The sequence below is a fragment of the Podarcis tiliguerta genome (assembly GCF_965153285.1).
Source record: "Podarcis tiliguerta genome assembly, chromosome: 11".
Taxonomy (NCBI): Eukaryota; Metazoa; Chordata; class Lepidosauria; order Squamata; family Lacertidae; genus Podarcis; species Podarcis tiliguerta.
This window is the reverse complement of record NC_139544.1, coordinates 41096123-41122525: the sequence shown is the minus strand read 5'-3', so window position 1 is coordinate 41122525 and position 26403 is coordinate 41096123. Positions and strand designations below refer to the sequence as shown.

Here is a 26403-nt window from a genome sequence, read left to right as displayed (position 1 = left end):
GAAATGAACTGCTTTCCGCTCTTAAAAAGGAAGATATGGTTCTTCACATTTTTTAACATTACAGGTTGGTGCAAAAGACAATTTTGATACCCTCATGTCAAAGCCAATAGTAGCTAGCCAAGTTATTTTGGCACCAGGAGAACATCCCACAAACGTTTCTCCCCTTGCAGTAAAAATACAATAATAACTAGAAAGTTGCTGTCATTTCATGACAGGCAAAATTGGGCTTCCTGCGGCTGCCTTGCTTGGCCTAACCGTAAGGACTCAGGACTCTTACACAATAAGTAGCATAGTGACTTGTTCTGGACTGATCTCTCTCTCTCTGAAAGAGAGAAAAGCAGCAAATTATGCCTCAGTTGCACGTTTCACCTCTTAAAATTATTATATTCCTTAATCGTTTGTTGGGGGAAAGGTTTCCAGCATATAGATTCACATTCACGGAAAAATAAAAATACCCGTGCAATTATTATTATTTTAAAAAAACCCCCAAAACAGCCCTCACAAAACAACCCCCATGACAGCCTTGGCCACACACTGACCCCAAGGCAACGTCCACCAAGGTAAAAGAGCTCAGGCGACGTTGCCTCAAATAAGCACCACGGGCCTTCCACCCTATTTCGTCAGATCTTACTACTGTTTATTTCATTTTTATTTGTAACTAAAGTGATGTCACAGGCCTGGGCATGTGGTATTCCTCCCTCCCTCTTCTCCCTCGCAATACACGCCTTGGCCTCGGGCCCAGCCCTGCCCGTAACCGCCGGGTTCAAACTGGGAATCCCTTCACGGGTTCTCCCAAATAGTTTAGCGGGACAGGAACATGATGGGCGGCGCCAGGGAACACGCGAGTCCGGAGGGCCGGGGAAGGCGAGGCCTCGTCGTCCGGGAGAGAGGCTGCTCTCGCTTGAGGAGGTACGGAGGAGCCCCAGGAACCAGCGAGGCAGTTGTGGGCTGAACCCCGAGGTTTTCTCTCACTCCACGCTGCTTTCTCCCCGCCTCGCTAAGCGGCCTCCTTTCCCTCGTTCGCTTGGCACTTCCCGCCCTCCCCGCTTTGCTTCCTGGCAGTATCAACCGAAAAGCCGCTCCTCTCGCTTCCCTTTCTTTCCCCGGTTTCCTTTCCTTCGTCTTTCTTGCGCAAAGGCAGTTTCTTACTCAGCTATTCCCTCGACAGTCATTTGGTTTCGAGCACCGCATTTAACTTTTCATTCTCCCGTCCCCCGTCATCGGTATACGCTTCTCACCCACCCCGCCCGCCTCCCTCGCTTTCCAGGATTATTATTATTTTTTAAAGCTGTTTTTCACACAATGTCCAAACTCAGTGGGGTTTTTTTCTTTTGTTTTTCGTATTGTTGTTTTTAATAGCTAGAATCGAGGCGTTTATTCGAGTGCTTGAAAGAGAGAAGGACGTCGAGTTTCGCAACTTCGCATTCCTGGTAACTAACTCCAACGCGGCTTGAATGCTGCTGTCGGCTGCAGTTTGCAAGCGCTGGGTTCCTGAACCCTCAAACTGAGGACGTAAATTCTCTTTAAGGACTTTTGGACAGGTGAGACTTTAAAGGGCTTTATTCTGGGCCACCTGTTCATGTTGTTCATCTTTAAATGTCTCTCAGCTCCATGTGCAATGCTTTTAAAGTACATTTGAAGTGCATACTCCTCCTCTTAGAATTTAGGGCACTGTAGTTTACCCCAGTTTCCTGCAACCCTTAACAAAACAAAAGTTGCTATATATGAGAGAGAGAAAGAGAGAGAAATGCGATTTGAATGTGCTTCAAAGGTATAGTGTGTGGACAGTCTGTTCTGCACTGAAATTTGACTTCTAGCAGGAGTAAGCAGATAGTAAGTCAAGTTCTACTGGTAGTTCTGTAGAAGTTTGCAGTAGCTGAAGCATTTCTGAATCCTGATTTTTTTAACCACGACAGCAGCTAAAGGACACCTTCCACCACCACAATCCGTAGTAATGTAGGCAAGTCCGAAAGGGCGAAAAAAAGAGGGAGAGAGAGACACTTTGGGGGAGAAGGAGAAAGAAAGTGAAAGGGGTGAAGTGGGGTGGGAAAGAGAGAGAGTTGCTTCTCATCAATATCAGCTGTTCAGTACAGACACTGGTGGGGAAACCGAGGCTGGGGAGGGGCTGGTTGGCTAAGCAGCGAGGAAGGGGAAGCACGATTCTTGGAAGAAACAGGGTGAAGGCAAAGTTTCCCACTTGCTTATGTCTCCCTGTGGAATCTGGAGCCCCCATTCCTTAGTTTCATGGTCCCTCTGCCCCTCCCAAGCCCTGGACAAAACATGTATCTTGCCAATGCATGGATGCATCACAAGGGCATGTTTCTATCACCCAGGATTCTGCAACCAGAGACGGCCCTGATGTTCGGTGCTGTGTTTTGTTACCAGATTCGGGGTATCCTTTATTATTAAAAGAGATCATTGCATAATTATCAGGAAGCCTAAGCTTTGGCGGACTCAGTGGCACACACACACTGCCGTTTTGCCTTGCCTGCCGTTTTCCCCTTGCCTTTTCTACCCGCGCTCCCCTGTTAGTTTGGCTGTACTCCATATGCTCAGCTTTGCTCAGCTCTGTCAGTAGATTTTTTTCCCTATTAGACGCAAGGATTTCACATTTTGAGAAAAGTGAGGAGAAGGAACAGGGAGAATACAGGAGATGCAGCAGGAGAGGCTGCAATCTAACACCTGCTTACTTGGGAGCAAGTCCAGTTGAGCACAGTGGGGCTTACTTCTGAGTCGACATGCTTGACATTGCACTGTCAGTTTATTAACATTACACTGGAAAAAGAAACTGTCAATTAATAGAGTACTTTCCATCCTTTTAAGTACAGCATCTTAAACAATTTAAGATCAATGGTGCATAAACAGGTTTGGGGAAACGTAAGACCTGCCTATAGGGCAAAATCCTAGGGGAAACATAACAAAATAAAGATTCTAAGTTAATCACGTTCACACAGTTAATGTCATGTCTAGCTTGACCCAATTTTTGTTTCTTTTTTATCATTGATACCCTGCATTCTTTCTCAAAAGGTTTACTCAAGGTGGCTTCCATCCTTCAACAAATGCGAAGCATCCCTACAGAAACGTGATATATGTATAGCTCAGGTAGAACACGATTTCCGGTCCCTTTAAAACAAAGCCTTCAACAGGTAGGATCTGTCTATAATAGTAGTGCCTAGACTCACTGTGGGAGAGAGAGTTGTAGCTCCTACCCCTAGAATTATAGTATTGTAGAGTTGGAAGGGACCCTGCTGAGGATCATCTAGTCTAACCCTCTGCAATGCAGGAATATGCAGCTGTCCCATCCTTTTTTACATTTGCTGTCAGCCCTCATTTGTCCTCCTGCTATGTAAATTTACATATATCTCTCCCTCCCCCCCAATCTCTCACACAGGTTGCCTCGGATGCTAGTCCTTCTCAGAGTAGACTCACTGAAATGAATTAAAAATCCAAACATTAATTTCAAAGGCTCTGCCCTAGGTAGGATTTAGCTGGATGTAGCCTGTTATTATGACCAAAGTATCTTACCCAAAAAGATCTGCACAAGCCAGTTTATCTGAGTGCATTATTCTCAGGGTGGGGGGACTCATTTATTTATAATTGCTTAATCATATGGGACTAAATTGCATTATATTGTAAGGACCTTTTATTAAGTCTTAGAATTGTAAAGTTGGAAGGAACCCAAGGGTCATCTAGTCCAACCCACAGTGCCTATTTTAAACTATAATGTTATTTGCAAACTGGAACTGTGTGGCTTGTAGTTTGAGAGTCGGAAAGAAGTGTGTCGCACTATGTGGCATTCTTTCTCAAGAACTACAGGTTTCATAGTAGATCCTACTAATGTTGTCTAACATAGGCAGGAGGGGCCAATGGGATGTGGCAGCTAAATAGCAACAGGTGAGGGGACAACCATTATAACTGCTAAGATCCTAGGGACTGTGGGAGCCAGTGCTGCTGATAAGATTTATAGACCTCAGAACATATGGGCGTAAATAAGTTAGATCTATTTTCAGGAGTGTGTAGAAGAATAAGCACATGCTCTTGGGGACAGGAGAGCATCTGATGAGCACTTGTCAGTTTTTTATAATTGCTATGTGTATGTGCACTACTCTTGAAAAACTACCCATGAGCACTGTGGGCAGGGGGAGCCCAAAATGCTACATAACTCCAATGGTGGCAATACTGCTTTGTGGTTTGCAGGTTTTTCTAAATTGTTTGACCTCAAAAAATAGGAAGCCCATTTCAAAAGCTTTGTGCTATTGCAATAACATTGTCAAAAGCAAAGAGTCAAAAGATCAGATCTGGAACCTATTTTCAGGATTCAACTCTGAAATGTGTGAAGTAATAGTAGAATGATGATTTCTGGTTCCTTTGGAAATTTAGCTGAGGGAAGATATGTAAAACAATTTTATTTTCATTATTAACTGTAATGGTAGATAGAAATATATACTATATAATACAGCAGCATTACTGACTTTGTTGGAGAAAAAAAATCTTTATTTTGTTACAGTGTTTCCTGCCTACGCACAATGATTCTAAATAAAATTTTATATACTATGCTTGGGATCTTAACCATGCATTGCAACTTCTGTTTAGCGGGTAAGTTGAACCTTTTCTGTACTTATTCTTGGAGTGCAAACTAGCTTAGAAGAAAATTTCAATAAAGCATTTAGTTAGGATGGGCAGCAAGGAAATCTGCTGCTTTCTTGAATGAAGGTGGGTGATCCAAAGGTGGAATAAACCTCGGTTGTCGAACGTAATCTGTTCCAGAAGCCTGATAGGCTTCCAAAATATTCGACAACCAAGGTGCGGCTTCCGATTGGTTGCAGGAGCTTCTTGCACTCAGCAGAAGCCGCATTGGACACCCAGCTTCCAAAAACCGGAGCATTTACTTCCAGGTTTTCAGCGTTCAGGAACCGAAATGTTCTGAAACGGAGGCGTTCGGGAGCCGAGGTTTGACTGTATAAACAGTTTAAAGCTTCTAAATTAACTGGACTAAATCCCAAATAAGGTGGTGATGGTCAATTGCTAATACCACCGTGGGGGAGGAAAACCCACTTATCATGTGTGCTACAGTCTCAAACCACATCTGTTATTCAAAAAGCAAACACACACTGATATTACTTGTTTATGCTGTGTCTAGTTTGGCCCTGAATAACACAAAGAAGTTTGGCAAATGTGTGAAGTCTAAACTGGTTCCTAAGTCTTTGTATGATGGCGAATAGTCTAATATGCCCTATTATGAAAAACTATATAGGGAAGTAAAGCATGTGTATCCCAAGCATGAGGGGTAGTATTGAATAGTTGAGTCTCTTAAAGGGACAAGGTAGAACTGTATATACATGAATAGTGCCTTCTTTGTTTATTTTTCGTCAGTGCTGTGTTGTTTTGTGTTTTGCTTTAGTATAACTGATCTAAGTGATTTTTCTTTAAAAATAGATGGAGATGCTGTGGCTCACATCTTTCCTTCATCCCCTTTAATTGAAAGTGGTTCTACCTTGAAAGTTTTTTGTAGACTGGGCAAAAAACTTTTTCCTTATAAAAATGCAAGTCATATCATCTGGACACTGAATGATGTTGTGATTTCAGAAGAAAACTACCAAATTATCAATGATTCTGTCTCTGGAGTAGTTATTCATAATTTCACTTATGGAAGAGCTCACATTAAATGCTTTGTTGATTCTCCGGTTAAAAAGCAACACCTGGCTCACTCTGAAGTTAGATCAGGGTGTAAGTAAGCTTAAAAGTCTTGAACTGAAAATGGGTGATTTAAGCACTTTAACAATACTTAAAAACCTTTGAGAATATTTACGTAGAATGGGATCCTGGTGGGTGTAATGTTTTAAAAGATGTAAAACGTAAGATTTTACTGATGCCAAGTAGTTTAAAGTCTTTTTACCAAACGAAACTGGTCATACAAATGCCTGAGTAATCTATTGTTTTTCCTTTCTTGCTTGCAGTTCCTCCACGGCCTCCTGAAATTATTTTCTGCATCTTTTATTACAAAAGTGGCTCAACTCTTACTTGCACATGGACATATGAGAGGAACCCTGAAACAGTCTATACTCTCACTAAACAGTAAGTGCTAAGTGGTTGGCTGCTAATGTTATGCAAAACATGTAGCATGTGAGTTAGATAATTGCATTTCCTCCCTTTAATCAAATGTTTAGTTCAACTGCTTTTGGATTACCCCAGAAATCTTAAATAGCTATTTATCACAAACAGGGCAGCCAATGAGATGCAAACACAGTGGCAAACTCAGAGGCCAACTCTGTCTCTATATCTGCTTGGGCAGTGCTGCTCCATGGCCTCAACCACAACCTTCAGGGTTCATTCAGCTGGTCATCTTTCAATGATACATGGAGTTGCCAAGATTTTGGGGTCCATGGGCACACCTGGAATTCTGAAAACGTGTTGTGGCCATCAGTCATGAAGTGGTTGCTGTGAGTGTGGTGTGGCATAGTACAAATGGCTGCCATTTTTTTAATCTTCAGAGCAGCTGTGTGTGGTTACCAATACATACAAAGATCTTTAAAAATAAAAATAACAATACCCATGTAAATACACATTTTCATCCTATTAATTTCTGTAGGAGGGAGAAACACATGCTTTAAATTTCTTCTGTTGAAATCTGTGACACTTGAATGTTTTGGTTGTCATTATTAAAAGCATAATTCACCTTTTACTGTTCTTTTCTAAATTGTGCTCAACATATTTCAGTCCTGGATTTGATTTTAAATGTGAGCTTCTTAACTACTTCTTCCACCAAAAATATTTACTACTTCTTCCCACCGCCTGCATTTTTCACAAACAGGATGTTAGAACCGAATGAGGAAGAAAACTGCTCAATGAAAAGGGCTTCAACATTAGTAGGCGATGAGATACAAAGCTGCTCAACCCAAAATGATTCATGTACAATATTCAATCAACCAATTTCTGCTCGGGAATATCGTGTCCGGGTGACGGCAAGAAATAGCTTGGGGGAAGCAACCTCAGAGCCTGTTTGCATAATTTCTACAAAAATTTGTAAGTTTATGAACAATTTAAAATATGAGAAAAATAGGCTGTGTTTGAGCAACCAGTTCTTATGCAATGCATTTTTTGCTACTGCAGAGATAAAAGAATTCCAGTGGCGTGCAGTGAACATTTTCGTAGGATAACATTTAGGGCCAGAGGCGCCAGCTTGAGTGATTGGGGCGGGGCAACGCCATGCGCATGAACATTGTGCCTCCCTCTCTAAGCTGGGAAGAAGCTTTCTGGGCTTTGGGAAGGAGTTGCCAGGCCTCTGACAGGATACTGGAGCCCTGCTGCCTCCTTACCAAAGCCGAGTGGGCTTAGGGAAGATGGTAGAAGGGCTCTTGGACCCCATTGCAGTATTGCACCTCCCTCCCTAAGCAGAGCAGACGCTTCCTAGGCTTTGAGAAGGAGGCAGCAGGCTTTAATACTTTAATACTCTTAAGTTACCAGGAACATTTAGGGAACCAGCCCAGTCTCTCTAGTACACCGACAGCACCCTGCTGAAGAATTCTATTTTGCATAAATCTACATTCCTATGTGGATTTTTTTCACTGAAAACAGTGCCTGCCTAAATAAAACTAAAGGGCAAGCTGCTTGTATATCTTGGAGAGGGAAGTTCCATAATAACAGTTGCACCTTTAAGAAGGTCCTGTCCCTCATACCTGCCAGCTCTTGCTATCACCATCTGAAAGACAGTATAGCGTAATGGTTCATGTGTTGGACTAGGACCTGGGAGAGCAATATTTGGATCCCCGCTCAGCCATGAAGCTCACTGAGTGACCTGGGGCCAGTCACCATCTCTTAATCTAACCTACCTCAAAGGGTTGTTGTGAGGACCATGTACACCACCTGAGATCCTTGGAAGATAAAGGTGGTTTATAAATTGAAATACAATGGACCCTCGGGTTATGTACCTCTCTGGATACATAATCTTCGGTTTGCGAAAGCAGCAAACCTAGAAGTATTTTTCCAGGTTTCGCCACATGCGCAGAAGCGCTCTATCGCCCTGCATGTGCATACAGAAGCTGTGCCTCTGGCTACAGATTTTTTGCAGTTTTGCATGGACCCCTGGAATGAATTACCGTACTTTTCGCACCATAGGACGCACTTTTCCCATCTTAAAAACTAAGGGGGAAAGTCTGTGCGTCCTATGGAGCGAATGCAGGGGGGAGGCAGGCAGGAAAAGCCCCCAAGAGCCCCACACAAGCTTCGTGCGGCTCTTGCGGGCTTTTCCCCAAGAGGGAGAAGGGACTGACACCACCAGTCAGTCCCTTCTCCCTCCTCTAGAAAAGCTTTGCACAACCTCTCCAGCCGCGGGAGGCTTCTCAAGTATAAAGAGGAAGCCAGGGCAGGGAGCGCGATCCATCCCGTTCGCTGCCCTGGCTCCCTCTTTAGACTTGCGCGCCTCTCCAGCGGTGGGGGGGTGGGGGAGGCTTCGCAAGTCTAAAGAGGAAGCCAGGGCAGGGAGCGCGATCCATCCCGTTCACTGCCCTGGCTTCCTCTTTAGACTTGCGTGCCTCTCCAGCCGCAAGAGATCTACCAGAGGTAGATCTTAACCCTTGCCTCATCTGGGAGCTTCTCTGGGCAGGAATTCCCTCAGCTTAAGTGGGGTGGGGGAAGTGTGGCAGGTAGGGGGGTACCTACCTAGACACTGAAGCTACATGTCTCTCAAATGAAAATTGGGAGTGGGCATTGTGTGAAGTGGCTGTGGATCTCCTGCTGCAGAACTGTACTATAGAGTTGGGAGGGCCACCCGAGGGTCATCTAGCCCAGCCCCCTCACAATGTAGGAATCACAGCTAAAGAACGCCAGGCAGATGGTCCCCCAACCGCTGCTTAAAAGCCTCCAGTGGTGGAGACCCCAAACACCTTCCGAGGTCATAGAATTGCAGGGTTGGAAGGGAACCCTAGGAGTCATCTAGTCCAGCCCCGGGGGACAGTGGGTGCAATCCATCCTGTTGCGCAAGACTAAAGATGCTGCACAAGGCTAAAGAGGAAGCCAGGGCAGCGAGTGGGATGGATCGCGCTCACTGCCTTGTCTTCTTCTTTAGCCACGCTGGAGAGGTTTAGCTCCTGGCTGGAGAGGTTGCGTAGCTATGGATCCCGCGCGCTGTCTTGGCTTCTTTGCTCTTTGGGGCTGGTGGGGGAACCCGGGCTTCCCCCGCAGCCCCAAGAAGCTCTGGGAGAAGCAGACAGGCTGCACGCAGCCTGTCCGTTGCTGTTTGGGGCTGGGGGGGGGATAATATTTTTTCCCCTTGATTTCCCCCTCTAAAAACTAGGTGCGTCCTGTGGTCCGGTGCGTCCAATAGAGCGAAAAATACGGTAAATCCGTATGCAGAGGGTCCACTGTAACAACAATAATCTGCCTCTACCTCCAACCCAGCTGGGTTTAATTCCAAGTGTGACAGTGGTGTTGCATCACCTTGATCTGGTTCATCAGCCCCCCCCCAGCGAACAGAAGTAATTTAATTATCTTTTTATAGCTGAGCTTAGAAATGAAATATAAATTCTGTGATGGGATTCAAGCGTGCAGCCTACCCCACTTTTGCTGCTGCCGGTAGGATTAGTTGTAAAATCATTAGCATTGAAAGCATGAGAGCTTTCTTTCTCAATTCCAGTGAAGCCTGATCCTCCTCAGATAACTGAAATAGAAACAGTTCCAGGGATGAAGCAAACACTAAGAGTTCATTGGAAAAAACCTCGGTATATGCCTCGAAGTGCTGAGAACAATACGAGGTGCCAAATTCGATATAAATCCATAAAGGAAAATGGCATGGTAAGTTGAATTGTAAGTGAGTAGCAATTTTTCCAGCTCATATAACTACAGGCATTGTAGCCCATGTTGGCCTCATCTTCTCAGTCTGCTCCTCCTAGCATTATTTTATGCTCTTTCATCACGTCTCTTCTTACTTGCCTTTTCTCTAAACTATAAAGTGCCAAATGCTTTAACTTTTCCTCAAAGGAGAGTTTCCCCATCTGCTTAATCAATTTGGTTGCCCTTTTCTGAACTTTTTCCTACACACACACACACACACACACACACACACGTGTGCTGTCTTTTGGTAAGCAGTTATTTTAGCCAAGAATGAATGCCAGTTTTTGGCAAGTAGAATTTTCCATCTGAGCCACACTTGAGGTGGGGGCGGGGTGAGGAATGTAAGAATACGGATGCAAGTGATAACAAGAGAGATCACGGTATTTATATTTTGCCTCCTATGATATTTGCTGTGTTCTTTAAAGGAAAACTGTTTTTCTACCCAATTTCTAGAAAGATTACTTCATGGAAGAAGACAGCGCAACAATTGATCTCACTAATCTGTGGGATTGTACAAACTATACTGTTGACATTCGGTGCGCTCATAATGACTCGAAGTTTTGGAGTGAGTGGAGTACCAAAAAAATGGGAACAACAGAAGAACAAGGTAAGCAAAAATGCTGATACAGTTTGATGCTGTTGGTAAGTTTTATATTTACAGATCTTTAAAAAAATCAGTTTATGTTAATTCAGATTATTATTATTATCATCAACATCATCATCATTATCATTATTATATATCCAAAACTAATTCCATCCCTAGGGAATCCACAGTGAATGTTAATACAGTATATGTTAAATAGGAATGGAAATGAAGGGGTATCTGTCAGGCAGGGCTATCTCACGCTTCTATATTGGTTATATCATTCATTGTTGTTGTTGGTATTCTGTTGGGAGCTGCCCAGAGTGGCTGGGGGAACCCAGTCAGATAGGCGGGGTATAAATAATAATAATAATAATAATAATAATAATAATAATAATAATAAATTCAGTATTACTATTGGATATTGCTGCTGTTTCCAGTGATTTACTTTTGAATATGGTTAGAGCTGTGCTTCCCAACATGGGGGGACATGCCCCACAGGAGGCCAATTTCATTTTTAAGGAGGGCAAATGAATGGCCTTTTAGGTTTCCTCCACATGAATAGGAGGTCACTTTTTGAATAATAAGAATTATATGTTGCGGGGCGGGGGGGGGGGCACCAGGATTTTAGAGATGCTTAGGTGGGGCATGGCCAAAAAAAATAGTTTGGGAACCACTGGTCTAGAGGGAAAGTGTATGTGTTTAGTGTTGCCAGCTTGTCATGATGTTCCAGCACAGAGTTGCCAGGGGAGTTGTTCATAGACAGCCTCCCCAGTTTTGGATAACAACAAAGAACTAGTTGTTATGTGTTCTATTCTTGTGCTATTATTGAATATCCACTTGCTGCAGGATGAGAATACGATGCTAACTAGCTTTTCAGCAGCATAGAAGTGGCTATCTTGGTGGCCTATAGGAGTAGTCTGTTCATGCCTTTTATTTCTATATTTTTAATTATGATGTATTAATTTTGATAGCTCCCTTGAAAGTAGACTTGTGGCGAGTACTTGAATCACATCAGCCCACTGGAAGAAGAACTGTGCACCTTTTGTGGAAGGTAAAAAAAATTGACACTTTGAACTTCTGGGTTTTTTTTTTTGTTTAGTATTTGAATGGTGAATGTGCTGTCAGGTTTGACTGACATTATTTCTGATACAACTCAGTAGCCTATATACCATGTTAATTGGTATTTTTCATGTGCATATACACGCCATTACACTGGCAAACACCTTTGTCATTTTGATTACTCTGATTTCTGAATAAACTTTCCCAGTGATGCTTTGTTTTTAGAACTAACCATCTCTCTGAGAAAAAAACTGTTTTGCTGAATTCTGTGAAGGAATTATTTGTTTTCAAGAATAAAGGTGGATTATCTGTGGTGGTGTCCATATTAGTTTACCAGGATACTATTCAGGAGAGACGGGGAATGGGAAATGTATGTGTGTGTATGAACTTTTTAAAATCAGGCGTTGGAAAAAATATGGTCCATGCTTTGGTTCATGAGATTCTTCAGTGTAGCTTGCAATATCATACAGAAGACTTAAGAATCCTGGCTGGTGGTGTTGTCCCCCCCCCTCCAATGGTTGCATAAATGTTTGGGAGAAAAATTGCCAAAAGCAGAAGCAAGTGGCAGGATGGTGGTGAGGACTCAAAATCAGTTGGTCTTATACACCCTGCTATATGCTACAGTAGTTTATGGGAGTGCACACATGTTATAGTGGTATTGCAACTCTGCAGAGATTGTGTGTAGCCCCAGATTGTACAAAGCAGTACATCTGTGTGAGGCCATTGCGCTGCTCCAAGTGTCCCCAGCTTTGGAGTTGGGAAAGGTGGCTACTGGAGGACAAACCTGCGATTCTACTGCTTGGATTTTAGTGCCCTGACCATGGAGCGTCCTCCCAAGGGCAGTTTGTCTGGCACCTAATTAGCTCTCCTTTAGGCTCTGGGAAAAGATTTTACTATCTCGTGCCTTCCCTCCTGTTGATGCCTTTTGTAAAGTTTCTATTTTTCTGTGAAACACCTTTAACAATGAATTGGAAAGGTAATATATAGATGTATTAAATGAAATAATTTGCACAATTACGGTGACTGCAGACAAAAATCCACAATAGCACACATTGCCACTGATCATAGCTGTCAACTTACAGATTTGAAAATAAGGGACCAGCAGCCTCGAAAATAAGGGACCAGCAGCCAAAATAAGGGATTTTAGTCAACCAGCTGAAATACGAAGTTAAAAGGGACCAGATAATTTGGGAGAGCAGTACCGGTTTTTAGCCCTTCGTTTCCAGAGATTGCTGCTCAAGACACCAGCTGATGAAACACTGCAATTAAATAACTACAAGCAGCAATCACTTTTTGCGCAAAACGAAGTCCAAGCTACGGAGATGCTGCTGCAGTTCTGTATTTTTTCTCTCATGCTCCATCTGCAGCTCTCAGTTCCATCAGGCAGGGTGGGAGGAGGGGGGGGGGAATAGTGCCCGAAGTAAACCCACAGATCAGACCATCTATGCTAGTCTACCACTACAAATCTATAGGAGAAGCGCTTGCGGTCCTTCCTCCGCTTTCCCCCTCTATGGTTAGCCCTTGGAACACCTGCCCGCACCTCCGCCTCCGCCTCCTCTCTCTGAACCGCTTTCTCCATGGTTGCCCTCACTCTCCTCTAAAGGCTCCTCAGTCTTGGTGGGGAGGGGCTCCCGGGGGCCGAGGCTGGTGAGAGGAGGCCGGAGGGGGGGGCGGGCTGGGCAGCCAAGCAACATACAGTTGGAGCCTCCCTCCTCCCTGGCCGGCAGGGAGGAAGGGAGAGGAGCTGCTTCCTTTGAAACCCGGGAAATTTAAGGGACATCATCAGTAAGGGACAGCAGTGGGACACGGCACTGGGATAAGGGAGTTTCCTGCCAAATAAGGGACGGTTGACAGCTATGCCACTGATGTGTGTTAAAGTCCTACACGGAAGTGCCATTTCCTATAAGCCAGGCAATTGCCACTGGGTTCTAAACTTGCCTGGAGGGTACATACAGGAAATGTTTATGTATTTATCCTGAAAATGTCTGAGCTCCCCTTGAGAATAAGTTTCTAGGGTGTTGCACGGTAGAAATAAATAAAATACATTAAAATATAAACAGTAAAATAAGGAAAAACAAAAAACTGGAGTGTTAGTATGGCTCACAAAGTAGCACAGAATTGGTGGAAAGTATTTTTTTTATGCAGAGTAGTGGGTATTGTGGCATATATAGGCATACCATTTATTTATTTCCTTGATATTGAAAGCAACCTGCTAGTGCATTATTGCAAAATTCATGTCAGTCTGATGAAGTAGATATGCAATGATTGGATTGGAGATCATTAAGCTGAGAAACAGCAGCTTGCCCTTGCTTCCTGAGAGTAATGGAAATAAGAACAGTAAATAAATTTGTAATGATTTGCTGACCTATCGCTGGTATTAAGTGAATGAAGACCGCAAGGTACAGTGTAAAAGCACTTGCTGTAAACTTCCTGTAAGCAAAAGATGGAAATAAATTTCAAGACCAGATTTAACAGTGCAATCCTTTACAGGACATGTAAACTCAAGTGTGTATGGATTGCAAACTTATTGGATAACCAACTTTTCAAAACTGGTTGGCATATTTCAGAGCTTTCTGATTCCATGAGCAGTATATGTGTATATGTATAGAGGGGGAGAGAGGATCCCATCTCTATCCTTTTCGGTGTATGTGTGACTTACATTGCATAAAAACTAAAATGCATGTGATCCTATACATGTTTGCTCAGAAGTCCCATTGTGTTCAGCGCTGCTTTCTCAGGTAAATGCACACAAGTCTTAAGAGTCTTATCTTCTTCAATTGCTGTGCTGTCCTATTTTGCTTTGTTTTTTAACAGAAACATGAAGAATTCCCATCTTCTGGAAGAATAGATAGCTACAGAATAAAGTATTTTGCAAAAACCAATTCTCCTTTTGAAAAAACTGTCAACGCTAAAAATAATTCCAGTAATTTCGAATTGACAGGAGAAGCCTATTTGATCAGTGTTGTTGCTCATAATATAGCTGGAGATTCTCCTGAGGCTGTTTTGAAAATTCCATCAATACAAGAAGAAAGCATGAGTGAGTTTATGTGATCAAAATGTGTGATTTTTAAAAAATGTAGTAATAGGCCACTGTGGTTCGGGTGTTGATATGTGTCATTGTGCTTGTAAATGTGTATCCCCTTTCAGATCTTCTTTAAAATACAATTACATGGTTGTAGCATTTGCTTGCAAAAAGAGCAAAACAGCAAATACTTAGTTATGGAGCATACATCTAAAACAAAAATGTCTTAAATAGCCTCCTAAATATCAAGACTTATCTGATACTGAGTAAGCAGTATTACTTTAGTGCAGGTAGAATTAAGAAATGGGACTTCTAATCCAAGACGTCTCTTTGTACTTGAATCCCTGTCTGCAAGGATATTGCTATGCAGTCTCACTGCTTATTCATTGTGAATTTATTTTTGCATCCTACACTGTATTGATAAAATGTAGAATGTACTGGAGTATTGCTTTTCAGAGTACAGTGGTGCCTCGCAAGACGAAAAGAATCCGTTCCGCGGGTCTTTTCGTCTTGCGGTTTTTTCGTCTTGCGAAGCAAGCCCATTGATGGAGTAGCGCTATTAGCGCTATTGGCACTTTAAGGGCTAAAAACGGCTTTTTAAGGCTTGGGGGATTAGCGGTTTTGCTGCTAAAATGCTTTTAGCAGCTTAGCGCTTCAGGAAAAGGGGTTTTGGAGCGGAAAAAAAATTCAATTTTTTTGGGTCATTTTTCGTCTTGCGAAGCAAGCCCATAGGGAAATTCGTCTTGCGAAGCGCCTCTGCAAATGGAAAACCCTTTCGTCTTGCGGGTTTTCCGTCTTGCGAGGCATTCGTCTTGCGGGGCACCACTGTACCTTGTTTTCTGTAGGGGATCATGTTAAAAGGTTTTCTTAGGAAGGATTGCTATTGCTACATACCCTTCTGCTCCCTTCTGTCTTCTGTTCTCAAATATTTTATTAATCACAATAATATTCAGTTGAATTGCTGAAGTCTGCTTAAGTCAACATTCCTGCTAATGTCAGCAATCATTCTCTTAGATCTCCAAAGGATTCTTAGCTTGAATACTTCTGCTTTAAAGGAGCACTTGTTTTTGGAATGGGAAACTTCAGAGTTAGAAATAAATGAATACCTTATAGAATGGTATAATGAACTGGAGACAGATCCATACAACAGATCTTGGGAATACATAACAAATGTCACAAACTGGACATTTCCAACAGGTAAGGGTTCTGGAGACTATCTTTTAAACCCAATGTATTTATTTCTGTATCTTCACTCCCCATTTTTTCTATCTAAAGATGTTTAGTAGTAGTAGTAGTAGTAGTAGTAGTAGTAATAATAATAATAATAATAATAATAATAATTAATAATAATTTATTATTTATACCCTGCCCATCTGGCTGAGTTTCCCCAGCCACTCTGGGCAGCTCCCAATCGAGTGTTAAAACAATACAGCATTATGTTGAGACAGTTTCTAGTTGGGTATTTATTTATGTACTTTTGCATGTTAGCAAATATCTCTGAGTGGTAAGCACATGGGTGCAATGCTGTTCTTCACTGCTAAAGTCCTCTAGAATAGTCCATGCTGAAATTGCTTGAGCTATTTCAGATTATTGGTTTTGAAAATTTGGACTATTCTGATAGGGACAGGCAGAAGGGAGTGGATTTCTGTCACATGAAGGTCTTTATACTACTGTGCAGCCTTATTTCCTTGGCTGCAAGCAATACATAATATCTATTGGAGAAAAACTCCACAAGTTGGAAACACATTTATTTACTTCTAGTGTTTATATCCCATCTAGTGATGGTGCTTTGTTTTAATGTAAACTCCTCAAAACAGTCTAGTTCCATTTCTGTATTGGCATAAAAAGTCTGGTTATCAGCTGTTCCAGGAGTCGTGTTTAAGAAAGAAAAAGTCTAAAAATAGCTATTGCTGCATTTATATTGGTTTTATCCTACATAAAAATTGGGCCTTGCAGGTTTCTTAGTCTATACTGCTTTTCAATATAGCAAGGAAAATATATCATAAAGGAAAGGTCCTAAGTTTGTAAAGTCCTGATTCTGGCATGTGGCTTTTCTGTTGCTGCTGTGTGAGTGAATGTTATGTTATGTTTTATGTTCTGTTCTGTTACGTTACGTTATGTGTAATTAAAAGTCTTGCTGCACATCTTGAAAGAGCAGTAACATTCTGTGCATCTTGTTTCCCCTCCCTCCAGGAACCTTCAATCCCTATATATGTTACAACATTTCAGTGTATCCCTTACATAAAGGTGAAGTAAAAGCGCCGAGTTCCACCAGAACACGGGTGTCAAACACAAGGCCCGCGGGCCGAATCCGGCCCGCCAGACCTCGTCATGTGGCCCGTGTAGTCTGGTCTATATATATATCTGTGAGGGAAGCTTGGGCTGCGGTGCGCGCGCAGGGCGCCTCGGGTCCCTTCTGCGCAGGGGCAGGCGCAGGCCTCCCCCTCCTCCAGCTACCTAGCTGAGACTTATTTGACACGGCGAGGGCGGGGTTGGATATGGGAGGCCGCTGCTGCTGCTCGCAACTTCTTTTCGGGCTCGCCGGGGTGAAATAAGTCCTGGCGGGAGTGCAGCGCGCCTGCGCGAGGTGGAACGCGGAGAAGGGCAGAGCCGGCTTCGCGTGCGTTGGAGAGAGGGAGACCGAGAGCGCGCTTGTGTTTCGGGAGCGCGCCCTGTGAATACTCGGGGCGGCGTGCTTTTGCTTTGCTTTTCTTTATTTATTTCTTTAGGCGCGTTTCCGCGCTGCCCAATGAACAGCATCCTCCGCCTCTGGGGATTCGTGATTCAAAAGCAAATTCGATACGCAAGTGCATGTTTTGTAAATAACGTCAGGCGCGGCTTCCGCAGGGTGTGCGTTGCAAAAATTTATATATGGGGGGAAAGCTGATAAGGAATTGGTTTATTTTTTAGGGTATTTACACATCATGCAATTTTTCCCTCAATGTTATTACAGGGTCCGGCCATCAGTTCCCACCCTCCTCAAAGGTTTAGGGTAGGTAGCAAAGGGGGGGAAATCCAAACAAATGCTCGATTAAAAATTGGGGAATGAGAAAAATTAAAACCTGCACATCTTGTGTAACTTAAACACCAAGCCAAGCAGGAAACAATTTTTATGTTCATATATGTATTCAAATGAAATCAAGGTGTAGTGTTCCATGAGCCAGAAGCTTTGCATTACTTAATCCAGCTGTTAAAGGTGTCATGGGCTTTGAAGACACTCGAACTCGAACCAGCCCTTTGAGGGTGACCAAACTGCTGATGCGGCCCCCGGTGAATTTGAGTTTGACACCCCTGCACCAGAACCTACTTTCAAGAAGGAAGTACGTATAAATGATTGCCTCTGTGGCAAATATCAATCTCCCTTAATCCTACCTGAATAAGTCAGCTTTGAATCTTTTAGTTCCTCTGCTTTGGGTTCTCCCTTCCTACGACTACCTCCAATAGGATTGTTCTGTTAAATATGTAAAATTGCATTAGTTATTTCGAAACTTGTTTTTCTACATTGCTATGCATTTAGTAACACTGAACACCATTCACGACATCATTTCTTTTATTAAAGTTTTGTTGGCTGTATTTTCCTACATCATTTAGGCCCAATCCGAGGTCCTACTGCTGTGGTGAAATATTTTGATAAAAGTGAAGCTGCCATAACGTGGGAGGAAATTGAAAAAGCAGACAGACGTGGTGATATTATTAACTACACTATATTTTACAAAGCTGATGGTGGAAAAGAATTGGGTACGTATACACATATGAAAGTTAGAAGGCTGTCATAATACCACTTCTTTGGCTATAGTGCTGTTCTTTAGTCTCAGGTGGCCTCCATATGTTGGCATGGATTGCTGGTAAGGAAAGGAACAGCTGAAAAATTTGGAAGCTTTCTGTTTATAATCCAACACATTTGCCTTGATACAACTGCCAGGGAAAAGGGCACATGTGATTTGGTGTGGAGGCAGAATGCTACCTGCTGGCTCACACCCATCCCTGGACCTTCCAAACATATCATGCAGGGTTAATGTTGTTTTGTTAGTGCTTGGAACAGGACCCAATCACTTAATTCTTTTCCTGTCTTTTAAATGGCTCTTTGTTTCCTTTGGTTTGTCTGTTCTCAAACCTGGTGCCAAACTTAGTTTTGTCAACAAGTTTGTTATTACATGTGGGGAATTCATTTTTCTTTTTGTTTTTCTGGCTTACTGTGACATAGTTTGAAAACCTTTGCTGAAGAAAGTTTGGCTACACCCACTACTGTGTGCTATATGATTATAAAATGCTCAGGCTCAGGGCTGCCAGCCCTCCAGCCCCATATTTCCAGTGGGGGAAGAAAAAGAGTGTTCATGATTACTTCTCAACTCCTGAAACACAGACCTCAAGAAGCCTGAATTGCACCACGAAGCTGTTTCTATCTGCATCACTCCTTTTAGGGGGCATGAATGCACTGCAGTATTTTGTTGCAGATTCCACTCTCTCTGTCTAATAAAATATCATTTTACATTTTGTCACATGCATCGTGCTGTCCGTTTTGCTGAGCAGCAGCATATCATAACTCTTGGTAGTAAAAAAAAATCTGTTTACTTTTGTATGGCTCTTGAAGATCCTTCAAGCTTAAAAGAATTTCATATATACTAGACCAGATGAACATTTAACCCTAAATTTGTGTTTTATTAGGAGAAACAGTGAGTGCTGATGTGCTAGAATACCGCCTTAAATCCTTGCAAGCTAACACCAAGTACACAGCTCATGTTATGGCAAGCACCATGGCTGGAGGAACCAATGGAACAGAGCTAGATTTCATCACCCATAAACTTAGTAAGTTACTCAGTGCAAATAATTTTCTGTTCATGGGTCGCTTTTTAACGTGTGGTGAACTGGGCCTCAGAAAGGGTAGCCTATTTCTCCAACACTGTTACAGCACAAAGTGAAATCCAGGAAACCCTAATTCTATTGACTGAAAGAATGTACAGTTGACATAAACTCATAGAAAGGGTGCACTTCCAACTTGTGATTGTACGTAATCTCACTTTTTTCCCATTATGCATGTAAGAATGTTCTTACAGGCCACTCCTCTAGTGCTGAGGTTATTACCTCCTTGAAATATACATGCCCTGCTGAGTTGATCCTAGCTTAGTAGTACTAAATCAGGTCACAACTGTATGGACAGGGCACTGTGCTGAAGGCTTTCTGGGAGGATATGCAGTATCATGACAGGAAGCTGCTACACACAAACAGCCTCCCCCCCCCCCCCCCCCCGTGTGACACCCATGTAGTTGCATTCTACAGCAGCCATCTATGTGGTTCATTATATATGTCAAAAGTGCAACAATAAGATGCACCGCAAGTCCTTTGATGGAATTTCTTTCTTTTTCTTACTGGGGACCTCTCTACAAGACTGTAGCCCCTTCTCCCCTTTTAAGTGCTAAAATATAGTATAGTTCAGTAAACGGGAGTAAGTCCCACTGAACTCATTGGCACTTACTTTTGAGATAACCTAAAATTCTTGGATGTTTATATTTTGAAGTCATTTTGCCCTTCCTCTTTCCCCTCCTAGGTGAGACAGATATTATTCTTCTGTTTGTCATTGTTGGATTTTTCATGCTATGCTTAACAACTGTTGGGTTATTGTGGGCTCTGAAAAGACGCACGTGAGTAAATGTTTGCATAAGTCTTTTTATATGGGTGAAAATGAGGCATTGTAGTAAATGGAAGCATAGTTTTTTTAAAAAGTTTCTTGCTTGTTAAATATGTGTCTGGAAAACAAACCCCTACAAAGGAAAGGCAGAGCCACTCCCTGAGCTGAGAAATCTTATTACTGAATTATGTCAAGTTACATAAATTAAAAACTTATTATGACGGAGGAAAAGGGGCTTGATTTTAACTTAGTTTAAATGGTTTTTCTTGTTAATAGGTGTCAATAAATACCTGTATTAGATGGATAAATTTTGTTTTGGCAGGTTGAAAAAGATTTGCTGGCCTGAAATCCCACATCCGGTACTACCAAGTTTTCCCAATGGATTTCAGGTAATGAATAATTTTTGCTGATCCGGTGTGATAATTTGTTTGAAAATAGAAGAAAAATAATATCTAATAGATGTGTGTGGTGGCCAGGGCTGTCCCTGATCATTACACTGCCCTGCAACCTGACTTCCCTTGTGGGCATGCATGAGAGTTCGCTTTGCTCTGGTCTCCCTTTCATGCTTGTGTTTGCTCCTGCCCTCCCCCCCCCCCCACCAAACTATTACTTGCCTGCCCTCTCCATTAGGCAATAGCAGCTCCCAGTAGCAGCTGTTGCCAGCTGATGACTTGCAAAGGCAAGCAACAGACACTTGCCCTTTTTGCTTGAAGAGTGGAAAGTAGAGCTGTGGCCAATTGTAGATGGAAGAGAGAGGGCTACTTCTTCCAGGGGTCTCCTCTTTGTTCCTCTTCCTGCAATACTGAGGATAACGCTTAACTTACAGGCTGGTTGCAAGGATTACTAGGATAGTGTATGTGAAGTGCTTTAAACATTCATAAAAATATGGTTATCATTTCTCTCTTTCTGACTGGTCTATGGCTAGGGTGGCTAACCTGTGAGCCTGATTCAGCTGGCAAAGCCACAGGTAGTCTTTCGATCTGATCTGGAGTTACTGCATGATTGTTAGAGATCACTCTCTAGGGAAGAGTGTTATTTAATTCCAGGCTTTTAGAGAGACCATTCTGTGCAAAGTAAAAGGCAGAATTTCCAGCAACCCCAGCCCCCCGGCAAATGGAGTGGGGTGGGCTCATGCGCATGCATTGACCATGCTTACTTGCTGTACTGTGGCCCTCATAAAGGGATGGGTAAATTTTTCCAATCTTAGATTCAGTTCTCTACATTTCTTTAGAGCAATTTGCAATTAAAATAAAAATAAAAAACCTCATTAAGATTAGTCAACATTTCATTGTGAATTTCCCCTAATAAACTCATTGTTGTAAGCAGTTCTGAATAATACACACATTTTTGTAAGCAATTTCCCCAATATAATGCATTTTTGCATATTATATTCAACGTGTGCATTTTTATGCACACTTTACCCTAGTAGATGCATTTTTGTACACATTACTTGACTAGAAAACTGCACTGCAAAATTTGGACAAGTGTGAATTTCTAAGGACATCTGTGAATCAATTTGAGAAATGTGAACTGGGTAGCTTCTTGTTAAAATGTAAACAAAATTGAATTTTGCTTCCAGCTTTTCCTTGAGAGAGGTGATTCTAGGGCCAAAAAAGGTTAGTCATGCTGGACCAGGGCATATTATAGTGGGGTTGAGAACTCAAGTGGATGGAAAATGTCACCTGGCAGCACCTGCTCCTTAGAATGAAGGAGGACAGAACAGAATTGTTAATGAGACTTTTCCTTTTTGCTTCCATGGTATTGATTATTAGCAAGCAGGCTGCACTCATATTACTTTGAGGATCATTCAAAGAATGTGAGATTATGAGTGTAACAGATGGACAGTTGCTCATCTGCAGGCTTACTTGTAGTTTGTTAGCAAGATTCCAAAAGGGAAGGACTCATTGGAGGAAATTACACTTTCAAAGTTTCTGCAAATTTTGGAGACTTAATCATCTTTTCCCTTCTGGTAAAGACCCAAGAGGAACTTAATTACTTAACTTTACATCCTCTTTCTTTCTCTTTTTCCCCTCCCAGGAGAAGACAATGTTGAGAAACTCACCCTCTGAGAATGAGACACTCAGTGTTTTGAGGGTAGATGCTTGTGGAAAGGATCATGATGAATTACACTCGCTGACCCTTGAAACCTGGTTGAACCAGACTGATATTACCTCAGACTTCTTGATGGCCAACCATGAAATTTTGTGCAGTGAAGAACATGAAGCTATAGTACCTCTCGCACAATCAACCTCTTTGGGGCATGATTTCAGGAATCCACCAATTCCAGCTCCAAAAGTGGATTCTAGAGATTATGGAGATGATGAAGTTCAAGATCAGCCAGAGTTGAAGGAGAAAACTGAGTTCAACCAATATTTGAAAAACTCAGTCCGTACAAGAGAGTTCTTAGGCCAAAATACAGAAGGAACAAAAGGCCAACCAGTTTTTGTGACAGGACAGGGTTATGTGGCACTGGATGCAGTTAAACTGTTCTCAAAGCCCTGTTCAGAGTAATTTAATGGAGCATGAGACTCTTAATCTCAGGGTCAGAGGTCTGAGTCCCACGTTGGGCATTGCAGAGGGTTGGACTAGATAACCCTCATTGTCTTTTCCAATTCTACAGTTCTATGATTCACTGAAAGAAGCATGCTGCTGCTGCTGCTGCCTGAGTCAAGGAGAGTGTTGCAGACTTTGTTTAGCTGTGACCATTAATTAGGACATGAAGTTCTCCGTCCTATTTTCAATTGGCATCAGGCATTTGATGGCTTTCCATGGTCCACTATTCATTAGCAAAAACGAAGTAGTGTAATTCACATGGAGGCACTATATTTCTCCCGCACACCCTCTACCCAAAGAATGAATGATCAGAGATGGAGTGGGTGGTGATCTCTTTGCATCCCAAACCTCTGTGGCCATCAGAATGTGGGGAGAAAGTCAATTGGGAAGCTTTGACACCAGAGGATTGAAAACGTATTTTTAAAAATGCTCACAATCCTCAAAGTGTTCTAGAATACCAGAGCACCTTTTTAAAAACCCTCTAATGATTTTAGTCCTAATATTTCATCCCTACCTGGTAAGCATGGGAGCATAGCTGAATAAGCAGGGGGAGGGAATCAAAGCATGTAATTGAAAAGTTAAATGGAAGTTCCTTCAAAGGAAACAATAATAAACATGGGGCTGTATCCCACAAGGTCATACTCAGCATAGATCTATTGAAGTCAAAAGACTTAAGTTTCAGTGGGTCTCCTCTGGGTATGACTTTAAAATACCATGGGTTGTATACAACCAAGTGAAAAGAAAAGTAAAAGCATTAAGGACAAATTTCCTTAGGCAAAAATCCTATTCAAGTGACTGATAAGGTACCTTATTTGGATAGATACCAAAATGTACATAGTACAAACATTCCATTGTTTCAATCCACCTTACTGTGGAGTCATATGTTACCTGGTTTGCATATAGGTAAATGAAAAAACAATGCATTCCACTCCCATTTCACATTGGCTGTTTGAATCTCATGTACCTTCTCATATGGGAAGACCTGTCAGGTTTGGCAAAAAATGTTTTTTAGCCAAAGAATTTGAAAACTAGCCAAGTTGTGGTTTCTGCCTTTCCTGTAGGTAGAGGAATCATGACAGCAATCCAACTTCATTCAGCTTACTTGTCCATTTGCAGCTATTTGGCATTATTGGTTGCTAAACCACCAGTTTAATATATTTAGGGCATATTGCTGAATGTGAAAGCATATTAGGCTTTCCAGAAAGAAAAAGGACAACAGAGAGAAAAAAGCTTCCAAAGATCTAGTCAAAATGAGAAGTATGATAGCTATTTCTCCATCCATTATGCAGCTCTTTTTCTATTTCTAGGCGCCTCCCCCAGCCAAACCCTCTGTGGAAATACAGGGCCTATGCATACCAATCACAGCATGTAGTAGACCAGGATTTTGGAACTTCTAACCTTCTGTATGTTGCTAGAATCTAACTCTCTTCAGCCCCCAACAACGTGGCCAGAGGTCACCAGCATCTTCAGCACCACAGGTTCTCACACTTCTGATGAAGATAATATGAGCGCCAAGCCAAGTTCTGTATCATTTTTTGTATTTTGCAGACTGCCTAGCATACTGTTGGTGGAGGTGTTCCTAATATAGCAGCAAGGTGCAAGTAGATGTTGAGTGGTTGAAATGAGACAGCATCACAAATAAACTTCGTACATTATAATCCCCCACAATTGCTGTTAGTTGTCCAAACAGATGCTGAAATGATGAGCAAAGAAGGGGGCCACTAGGGGCGCCTTGAAAGATGGCTGCTAATAACATCTTGTCCAGCTTGCAAGAGGTAATTAGAGGCTGATATGGGGAGTACATCAGCCTCCCTTCGTCTTTTCAGGGAAGGAAAAGTCGCTGCCTCACCTGCTGTTGCCATAAATTACCCCCGAGTTTGGATGAAGGAGGGGATGAGAGGCACTAAGTGGAAAGCTCTCGGGCAAGCTTGGAGCTCCCTGCCAGCTTCTTTCAGGAGCGAACCTGGCTGCGATGTTTAAAAAGAAGAAAAGAATTGGACCAATAAACGCACATGCTTCAAGAGAAATCAGGAATGCTTTTATCTGCTAATAAATTTACCACTGAGTGAAGAAGATGGAGACGGAAGGACGAAGGACGGAAGGAACAGAGATAACACCAGAGAACTGCCGACATTTTGGTATGTGGACGGTACGAGGGGGGGGGGAAAGACTTTTTTATTTTATTTTTATGTGAGTACCTGATAACTCTCCCCCTCAAAAAACCATCTCGACAACTAATTTACAAGTGGGAGTGAAAATGAACTGTGTGGAAAAAATTATATGTCTGTGAAAGATTCGGAAACAAGTGAGTCTCTCTCAGTGATGCAGTAAGAAATGCTCCGTTGCGTAGTCAGATCTCGGCTGCAAGGTGGATGGTCTAGGGAGGAAGAGCCGCTTGGATATCAGGCTGGAATCGTAAATCAGAAAGGGTTGTTATCCTCCTGGAAGACTAATTATGAGGCAGTGGGTCTGGAAAGTAAACGAGTGGATATTTAGACTGTATTTCACCGGAATGACAGGACAGAGTGTCTGCTCGAAAACATGATGGTTGGATTTGTGGACATATGAGAGAGCATTATAAAACCCACAGAGAGACAAAATAAGACTGTTCCTTTTAATCCACTTGTGGAGAAAACTCGGAGGTGACAGAAAAGGAAAATGAATAAATGACAAATATGAGAAGATGGGACTGGAAACATCATTGCAGTAAGGAAAGCAGCACGAATTTGGATCTTTGGATTCCTGACGATCGAGGAGCATGGGTACCCCCCACAAAAAAAATTTTAATTTGGAAAACATTTGGACTTTATGATGTGTATTGATATAATTTGGACTAATTGCTATGATATGTTTAATTTGGCAAATGGAAACTTAATAAAAATTATTGGGGGGGGGGAATGAAATGATGAGCAAAGAAAGGGACTTGGAATTTGTTCCATCGCATTCCCAAATCAGGTGATCACAACTACCAAAGCTGACCACACCAGCCACTTTTAGAGGTTAAGCACATGGCATGCAATCAACTGTGGTGATGATCTGGGTCCTAGGGAAACCAAAAAGCCTTTATATCCACCTATTACGTAGCCAGGAGATCTACATGCCCTTTCTAGATGGCAGCCCTTTGTCGGTATTCCTATATGGTGGAAGTGCTTCCTTTGGCATCTAGACAGGTTGTACCTGCCCCAACTGCTCAATGCAGGAAGGTCTGAATGGGGATTGTAAGCCTGTTAAACTGTGCAGTCTGAATTCCTGATCCGGGGGAGGGCTTTCATTGCATTCAGCCTAAGAGGCTTACAAGCCCCTTTTAAGTTGTGTGAAAGTCAGATGTGGAACTGGCATGGACAGTCTCTCTGCTCACACAATTAATGAATGCTGGACTAGTGCTTCAATGGCTTAAGACCCCAGTCTCCATACGTCAATGGAAACAATAGTGATGTACACTACAGATTTATTGTGAGGACAAAAATCGTAAATATTAACAAACATGGTATATATTAAAATGCTGCAGAAATTGCTCATATACAAAGCATTGATACAAGATACATGAACAAGATCAAATTTGTAAATATTGGTGATAAAAACATGTCATTTAATGTACTATCCTACTCTGAGCTGCTGGGAAAAAATGCCAATTAAAGCATTAAATAGTCTGCTAAATTGTAGATGGCTTTGTTATGAAGTTGCAAGTGACGGGAGAGCATATGTTTCAGCCCTGAGTAACAAGTGAGA

General features: G+C 42.3%; 1 protein-coding gene across 15 annotated transcripts; it reads left to right on the top strand.

Annotated features, from left to right (window-relative positions):
• The first annotated feature begins 712 nt into the window (after positions 1–712).
• Positions 713–23208, top strand: LOC310659864 (interleukin-31 receptor subunit alpha-like). Of its 15 annotated transcripts, XM_083403888.1 has the most exons (20): positions 730–909; positions 1360–1541; positions 3028–3102; positions 3392–3573; positions 4508–4596; positions 5437–5727; positions 5958–6075; positions 6812–7023; positions 9632–9789; positions 10282–10435; positions 11386–11465; positions 14288–14510; positions 15510–15692; positions 16689–16773; positions 17799–17815; positions 18087–18233; positions 19161–19301; positions 20041–20134; positions 20444–20510; positions 22159–23208. In XM_083403888.1, exons 5-20 carry the CDS (start codon positions 4527–4529, stop codon positions 22630–22632), a joined length of 2514 nt encoding a protein of 837 aa, XP_083260014.1. In that variant the 5' UTR covers positions 730–909; positions 1360–1541; positions 3028–3102; positions 3392–3573; positions 4508–4526; the 3' UTR covers positions 22633–23208. The 15 variants fall into 15 exon arrangements, with proteins under 15 accessions (XP_083260009.1, XP_083260014.1, XP_083260012.1 ...); XM_083403883.1 differs by lacking the exon at positions 3392–3573 and having other exon boundaries at positions 713–943; positions 3028–3146; XM_083403886.1 differs by lacking the exon at positions 3392–3573 and having other exon boundaries at positions 1364–1541; positions 3028–3146.
• The last annotated feature ends 3195 nt before the right edge of the window (positions 23209–26403 follow it).

Coding starts and splice junctions, on each gene's coding strand:
- LOC310659864 (XM_083403875.1), top strand. CDS start 5,340: ATGAATAGTGCCTTCTTTGTTTATTTTTCGTCAGTGCTGTGTTGTTTT. Junction 5,728..5,957: donor CTCTGAAGTTAGATCAGGGT/GTAAGTAAGCTT, acceptor TCTTGCTTGCAG/TTCCTCCACGGCCTCCTGAA. Junction 11,466..14,287: donor CTGTGCACCTTTTGTGGAAG/GTAAAAAAAATT, acceptor GTTTTTTAACAG/AAACATGAAGAATTCCCATC.